This window comes from Oncorhynchus kisutch, linkage group LG21, assembly GCF_002021735.2.
Source record: "Oncorhynchus kisutch isolate 150728-3 linkage group LG21, Okis_V2, whole genome shotgun sequence".
NCBI classification, from domain to species: Eukaryota; Metazoa; Chordata; class Actinopteri; order Salmoniformes; family Salmonidae; genus Oncorhynchus; species Oncorhynchus kisutch.
The window spans coordinates 21,045,672-21,054,007 of NC_034194.2; the positions used below are offsets into that span (position 1 = coordinate 21,045,672).

The 8,336-nt window shown below is 43.6% G+C and overlaps 1 protein-coding gene across 1 annotated transcript; it reads left to right on the forward strand.

Moving 5' to 3' along the window:
- The first annotated feature begins 1,696 nt into the window (after positions 1–1,696).
- Positions 1,697–4,770, forward strand: LOC116356239 (leucine-rich repeat-containing protein 15-like). Its single transcript, XM_031800874.1, has 3 exons — positions 1,697–1,958; positions 2,252–2,950; positions 4,093–4,770. The coding sequence occupies exons 1-3, from the start codon at positions 1,775–1,777 to the stop codon at positions 4,281–4,283; spliced, it is 1,074 nt and encodes a 357-aa protein (XP_031656734.1). The 5' UTR covers positions 1,697–1,774; the 3' UTR covers positions 4,284–4,770.
- Positions 4,771–8,336: the final 3,566 nt, after the last annotated feature.

The window sequence follows — 8,336 nt, forward strand, 5'->3', positions numbered from 1 at the left end:
TGTAAAGACAGCTAGCTTTCTGTTCAATAGAGACTTCTCTCATCTACGCCTTTACAAGACCTTACACATGGCTGTTAACATCTTACTCCTATCAGTATGCACTAGAAACAGAGGCGGACCACTTGATAGAAACAGCATTTGATCAGAATTGGCTGTGATTGGGATACTTCAGGCGTTGATTTCAGCCATGCCAAGTGATTGCCCAGCCCACCACATTGAGTTGAGTAGAGTTTGTGAATGACATCATATTGCAGTAAAAGTTATTGTGTGTTCCGCAAAACTCAGTGTGTTAGCTGGGCTTCTCTCTCTCTCCTCCAGTGAAGAAGAGCTGAGTTGTGTGACTGCTTATCTGAGCCTTCAGTCAGAACAAAATAATTATGCTGCCGCAGATGGCTTGTGTTGTTGTTGGCCAGGCTTGAAAAGAGCTTCATCCTTATCATACAATAAAATCGTCTCAGTCAGCAGACATGTCAATCTGAAGCTTTTCTTAACATGTGTCTCTGTAATCCCTCATCACTACCGAGGGAGCTTGGCCTCTCTCTCTCTCTCTCTCTCTCTCTCTCTCTCTCTCTCTCCCTCTCTCTCTCTCTCTCTCTCTCTCTCTCTCTCTCTCTCTCTCTCTCTCTCTCTGATACACAGGTCCCAGTGCTGAGGGGGGAGCAGCAATAGAACACCCCCCCCCCCCCCCGGGGTGCATGTTTAGTTTTTTGCCCTAGCACTACACAGCTGATTAAGCTGCTCTATTGCTCCCCCCCCTCTCTCTCTCTCTCAGCACTGGGCCCTATGTATCAGAGAGTGACATAGGTGATGGCTCCTCTCCTCTCTCCCTTCATAAGGAATTACAGTTGAGAGAGTGACACATTTTCTGTTTGTGTGATGCTGCTGGGCTCCTCACGAGTCACATAACCTCAGTATAATCTCCATGACGTTGGCTGTCAGGGTGGCAGGGAGCCATGCCTTCTGAGATACCCACCATCCTCTCTCTATGTCTTTGACACCCCAGAAGCTCCATGACATCACTCTGTGCGTATTTTGTATATCACTCCTCTTGGCTCCCAGGCCAAGTCAAACACACTTTACGCTAGGCCCATGACTCTTCTCAAACACACACACCCACGCACAAATGCAAACATGCACACAAATACAAATGCACTGGCACACACACTCACTGGCACATAGTGACTGGGATGTATGTTTTCTCACACGCCCCCATGCACTCCTCTGGGCCATGGGGGAGTTCACTTGGCGGAGACTTCTCCGTTTGTGTGATGTGGCTCACATCCATAATCTGTGAATGCCATTTTTCTCCAGGGACTGTGACATTGCAGATGTGCTGAGTTGGTAGGTTTACAGGCTGGCTGCTGGGCAGACGTCTGGGCTAATTCACTCTGACTAGCAGGTAGTTACACGACAGCCGAACAGGCAGCTTAAGAAAATCTGACACTCACTTTGAGAGGCAAAACAAAGTAGACGTCTTAAAGAAGCGGTTTATACTCCAACAAGTTGCACCAACTGTTCAGGTATGTGCTGATGAGAAAATATTGATCGGTCTCTTCTAGCTAACATAAACTGTAGGTGTGTAGCCGTTCACTCTGCACTTGGATATTTTTTAGAGCGTGTCTAAAAAAGTTGTTCATTCTTAAAACTCTCGTCTAATTTCAATGGGATTATCTTAAATTGAATTTCTAATCATCCTTCCAACACAAACTAAATCTTCAAACTTAATCACTCTGCAAGTGCTGAATACCTTCTTTTCCCTGTGGGGGTAGTAGGCATGCAGCTGGTAGCCTGCTTAGCGGTGCTGGTGCTCTGTGTGGCAGAGGCTGTAGAGAATTGTCCCGATGTATGTAAATGCACCAAGCAAACCAGCCCTGAAAGGTCAGAGGTCAACTGCCACAAGAAGGGGATGAGGAAGTTCCCCTCCAAACTGCCCCCGGATTCCTGGATTCTTAAAATGGGTGAGTCCATTGTTTGCAATTGTGGGAAAAACCCCTTCCCGCAATTTTGTTGAAAATAGCCTCAAGTATTAAACTGAAACTCTCATTGAAATGTAGAACTTTGTGATCAATATGCCCCCTGATGGTGTTTTGCCAATATCCTGAAACTAAATATAAACTTTTTAAAGTATGTGCCAGCTGTCTGTCTCGGAATCGATAGGCTCTTTTATTGACGTAACCACAAGAAATAGGCTGGTCTTACCATTTTCTGTTGTGATTTCTTTCTCATACTATTTCTGTGGTCGATGTCCCAGGCGAGAACAGAATAGTAGACCTCCCGCCAAACGTTCTGAAACCCATCCCCAAGATCGAAAGCATCAACTTGGAACGCAACGTCATCAAATCAATACACCCCCAGGCCTTCTCTGGAGCCCGGAGGCTGATGCTGCTCAACCTGTATGGGAATCAGATCAACAAACTCCCCCTGAAGGGCTTCCAGGATCTGCTCAACCTCCGCTTCCTCATGCTGGGCCAGAACCAGATTTCCAGTGTCAAACCAGACATGTTCACTGGCATGAGGAACCTCTCAGACCTGGACCTGCCTCTCAACTCTCTGACTGCCCTCCCTTCCAACGCCTTCAAGCCTCTGATCGCCCTCAAGGTCCTGGACCTGGCCCTCAACCGCATCCAGAGAATCTCCACAAAGGGCTTTGTGGGCTTGACGGAGTTGCTGTTCCTCAACCTGGACAACAACAGCCTAAAGAGTATCCCGGCTGGGGCCTTCAAGCCTCTGGCCTCCCTGGAGATGCTGGTGCTGGATAACAACCTGCTGTCCACGCTGACCTCAGCCACTCTGGAGGGCTTGTCCAACCTGCAGGAGCTCTACCTCAGGAACAATGAGCTGGAGAGGCTGCCTCAGGACCTGTTCAGACACACACCCAAGCTTTCCCAGCTGGCCCTCAGTGGGAACAGGCTGAAGACTGTGGATGGAAGCATGTTCACCCAGCTGTCTGGTAAGAGACTGACTGTTCACCAAACTATTCTATGCCTTTTTTAAATTTGTGAAATAAATATGATTTGTCATATGTGTTCTTCATGTGTACCATAGATAGACAAAGGCCCAATGCACCCATTTTTATCTCAATATCAAACCATTTCTGGGTAACAATAAAGTAGCTTACAGTCATTGTTTTCATTTAAAAGGGTCAAAAAGAAACAAAAATAGCTTCTCAAGCTATAATTTTGCTAAGAGTGGTCTGAGTGCTGGAAGTGACACCTGAAAAAAATGTGCTGTTATTAGCAGAGAGGTTTGGAACTCTTTCTTATTGGTCTATTAACTCATTTAGCGCATGGTGATGTCATCATGGAAGACCAAAACTCCATCCCACCAAAACAGGCTGAAACAGCTCTTACAATAAAAGGGCATTATGATCATTTTCACAATTTCACAGTATTATTCCTACCTCATAGTGTGGAAATATACAGGCAATTGCCAAAATAAAGGAAACACAAACATAAAGTGTCTTAATAGGGTGTTCAGTCAGAACAGCTTCAATGCACCTTGGCATTGATTGTATAAGTGTCTACAACTCTATTGGAGGGATGCAACACCATTTTTTCACAAGAAATTCCATAATTTGGTGTTTGTTGATGGTGGTGGAAAATACAGTCTCAGGCGCTATTCCACAATCTCCCAAGTGTTCAATTGGGTTGAGATCTGGTGACTGAGAAGGCCATGGCTTATGATTTACATAGTTTTCATGCTCATCAAACCATTCATTGACCATTCGTGCCCTGTGGATGGGGGAATTGTCATCCTTTGGGGGCATAGGATGGAAGCCAAAATAATTGCCTGCCCAGCATTTTTTATACATAACCCTAAGCATGATGGGATGTTAATTGCTTAATTAACTCAGGAACCACACCTGTGTGGAAGCGCCTTATTTCAATATACTTTGTATCCTTCACTTACTCAAGTGTGTCCATAATTTTGTTACCAGTATATAAAACGCAGATACATTAAGTTTCTGACTGCACTGGGCCTTTAAGTTACATTTGGTAATGCAACGTTATATCCATTTGGATTATGCAGAAAGATGAAAGATGTCACAATAAGCATCTAATCTGACTGTGATTCTGCTCTGCCTCCTACCAGGCCTGAAGGAGGTGTATCTCCACGACAACCCCTGGACGTGTGACTGCAACATCAACAACCTGGTGCGCTGGATGTCCCAGACCAAGGCCAACCTCTCCCCTTTGGAGTCCCTGAGGTGTGTTGCCCCAGCAGGTTACCGTGACAAAGCCCTCAATAGCCTCAAAGACCAGAATCTGCGCTGCCGGGCCTAGACTGAAGACACGCCAACCCTTACAACGTGCTGCCAAGACTGAAGCCAAACCAACCTTTACTCTACTCCAGCATCCCGCATTAGCCACGGTCCTGCTACAGAGTTACCTGTTATACAACACCTACTACTCAGTTATGGTCGAACGACAGCACAGTTACCCATTTCTGTATAACACCTAAACTCTTAGAAGAAAGGGTTCCAAAAGGGTTCTTTGTGAAGACAATGGTTCTTTGTGAGGCAAAGGGTTCTACCTAGAACCTTTAAAAGCATAAGAACTGTTTTTGGAAGAAAGGGTTCTTTGATGATTCTTTGGAAGGCAAGAAGAGTTATACATAGAATCATATACTGTATCATATATCCCACCATTCTCTATTGCAGGGGGATTTTCAGTATTGTTTGTTTTAATATCTGTGTTTTTGCATGTGCATTGTTTGATTGATATATTTGATGCTACACTTTTTTTGAAATAAATCCAATCTGTCCGTAGTTATTTATTTCATCTGTTACTTAGATGGTTGTTCCAGTTTAGATGATTGAGGTGGTCTCAGTATTCTATCTTCCCTACCCTGGCAGTCAGTCATTTTAAATGCTGGTTGAGGGTGATAAAGAATTCCACTTGTTGTTTATCCTAACTCTGGCTGGATTCCAATAGGAATTAAACATCACTTTGCAAGCCAGCATAATGTGACTTGCAGGCCTGGTGTTGCCTGTAAACTAGGAGTTTCCTAACACAATTGTGTTAGGGTATAACTCTGAAAGAAAGGCTATATGATATTTGTAATGTATTGTCATAAATAATACAATTTTGAAGGCTAATAAGGCCGGTGGGACCATTTGTAGAGGGTTCTAGGAAGAACCTCCAAAGATAAAAGGATTCTCTGTAGAACTCTTCAAAGAGGGTTCTAGGAAGAACCTTTAGATGATAAAGTGGTTATTGGTAGAACCCTTCATAGAGGGTTGTAGGCAGAACCTTTCATATATGGTTCAAGGTAAAACCAAACAGGAGGTTCTATGAAGAACCATACATAAAGGGCTATACAGGGAGAACCCTCTGCAAAAAGAGTTCCCTTATGGGGACAAACTGAAGAACCCTACATGGTTCTACTTAGCACCATTTTTTCGAAGAGTGTACTGCAACCATCGTCCAACAACACTGTTACCTATTACTGTGTAACACCCACACTAGCCATGGCCCAGCCACAGAATGACCTGTCATTGTGCAACACCCACACTAGCCATGGCCCAGCCACAGTATGACCTGTCATTGTGCAACACCCACACTAGCCATGGCCCAGCCACAGAATGACCTGCCATTGTGCAACACCCACACTAGCCATGGCCCAGCCACAGAATGACCTGTCATTGTGCAACACCCACACTAGCCATGGCCCAGCCACAGAATGACCTGTCATTGTGCAACACCCACACTAGCCATGGCCCAGCCACAGAATGACCTGTCATTGTGCAACACCCACACTAGCCATGGCCCAGCCACAGAATGACCTGTCATTGTGCAACACCCACACTAGCCATGGCCCAGCCACAGAATGACCTGTCATTGTGCAACACCCACACTAGCCATGGCCCAGCCACAGAATGACCTGTCATTGTGCAACACCCACACTAGCCATGGCCCAGCCACAGAATGACCTGTCATTGTGCAACACCCACACTAGCCATGGCCCAGCCACAGAATGACCTGTCATTGTGCAACACCCACACTAGCCATGGCCCAGCCACAGAATGACCTGTCATTGTGCAACACCCACACTAGCCATGACAACTGACAACTGTACAGTTAGCTATTACATTCCAACCATAAGCCAGAGATATTATAACAGTCTCACAGAAAGAGAAAGAAGAGCAAAAAGGGATATTTAATAGCTTGCCCTGAGCTTTCTGTAATTGTGGTGTTCTACTTTCCATCAACCCCAAACAAACAATTGACATCTTTGTTAAACTTGCTATTATTAAGGCAGGCTGAGAAACATGCTTCTGTAATATCCTCTGTAATAGCTCATTCATCTGTGCTCCTGTTTTAGTTTCTTAATCTTGTGTATTTTATATTATCTGAAGTAAATGTATTTCTAGCTTTTCTTTACAGTAATATCCTATGCTGATAAACCTATAACATAAGCTTATTTTCATGACACAATATGTATATAAGGCAATTATATTATTCAACAGATATGCAATCATTGTATGCTTATTAGTGTGATATCTTTGACGATTTGCCTATGTTTCTGAGCTTGTCACTGTAGATTGTAGTCAGTTGATCTCCTAATCTAAATATACAATATCTTATTGTTTCCATTGAGTGAAACATATGATATTGCACTAGTACAATCCTAAACCAGCATCAACTCAGTCTGTAGTCTAATTGTTTTCATACTGTACATTCATTTTGAAATAAAGGCAATTGTGTAATGAACAGAATGTCATCACTCACAGTGACTGTACTGCAGTGGTTCTTGTTTATACACATTATTTCACACGTCATGAGTTATTCAAGCCTTTCTTCCAATTGCAACATTTTTCAGAAGTTCTGAAAATGCCTCTATTTTCTGCTCCATCCATTTTTATGGAGAGCAGTGCTGCTTCAAAGAGGGAAAGTAGGTTAAAACGTCCTAGTTGCAACTCCCATCACCACCTGAGAAGGAATTCCTCATTGGATTGTTACAGCTGAATAAGCTTCCATGGAAATCATCGTTCCACCTCCACATTCCAGAGTCAGACAGGCTGCTGAGGCAGCACAGACCTGAGCGTCCAGGCAGGCCCTCCACCATGGCACAGTTCTGTTTCAAACTAAGCTAAACGGCTTTACCTTTAAATGGCTGCCTTTATATATTAGCAGCAACAACATAAGGTAGTGGTACAGCAGCCCTATAGTACATTGTGAAAATAGGCTATTATGTAACTGGCATTCTACAGCTCAGAATTATACTGTTCATTAAAGTATTTTTGCATCACCTGCATTGGTATAGAAAAGGACAACCAAAAACAAACAAATTATGAAGAGTGATGCATAAGAAATGAGAAATAAATGTAATTAACTAGCTTCAAATGCATCTATGGCTGAACCCTGGTTGTTCATCATCTCACAATGCTGATAGAGTAAACCAGCAGATGGTGTTGGAAGGAACAGTTGGAAAACCCTGCTAGCCAGGAGCCAACAGGTAAGCTGACTATTGATGCATACATACTCACCTGACCAATTCAAACCACATGCTCCACATTTTGGCATAGGATAGAATCGGTAACATAATCAAGAGCAGAAATACAATGCCTTGCAAAAGTATTCATCCCCCTTAGTGTTTTTCCTATTTTGTTGCATTACATCCTGAAATGTAAATGGATTTTTATTTGGAATTCAAGTAATGGACATACACAAAATAGTCAAAATTGGTGAAGTGAAATGAAAAAAATGACTTGTAAATAAAAAAAATGGAAGAGTGGTGTGTGCATATGTATTCACCCCCTTTGCTACGAAGCCCCTAAATAAGATCTGGTGCAACCAATTACCTTCAGAAATCACATAATTAGTTAAATAAAGTCCACCTGTGTGCAATCTAAGTGTCACATGATCTGTCACATGATCTCAGTATATATAATCACCTGTTCTGAAAGGCCCCAGAGTCTGCAGCACTACTAAGCAACGGGCACCACCAAGCAAGCAGCACCATGAAGACCAAGGAGCTCTCCAAACAGGTCAGGGACAAAGTTGTGGGGAAGTACAGGTCAGGGTTGGGTTATAAAAAATATCAGAAACTTTGAACATCCCACGGAGCACCATTAAATCCATTCTAAAAAAATGGAAAGAATATGGCACCACAACAAACCTGTCAAGAGAGGGGCCGCCCACCAAAACTCAGGGACCAGGCAAGGAGAGCATTAATCAAAGAGACCAAAGATAACCCTGAAGGCGCTGCAAAGCTCCACAGCGGTGGTTGGAGTATCTGTCCATAGGACCACTAAGCCGTACACTCCACAGAGCTGGGCTTTAAGGAAGAGTGTCCAGAAAAAAGCCATTGCTTAAAAAAATAAAATAAGCAAA

Excerpts from the sequence above, each read along its gene's own strand:
- LOC116356239 (XM_031800874.1), top strand. The coding sequence starts at position 1,775 with ATGCAGCTGGTAGCCTGCTTAGCGGTGCTGGTGCTCTGTGTGGCAGAG. Across the intron at positions 1,959-2,251 it reads TTCCTGGATTCTTAAAATGG|GCGAGAACAGAATAGTAGAC; the intron begins GTGAGTCCATTG and ends TCGATGTCCCAG. Across the intron at positions 2,951-4,092 it reads CATGTTCACCCAGCTGTCTG|GCCTGAAGGAGGTGTATCTC; the intron begins GTAAGAGACTGA and ends GCCTCCTACCAG.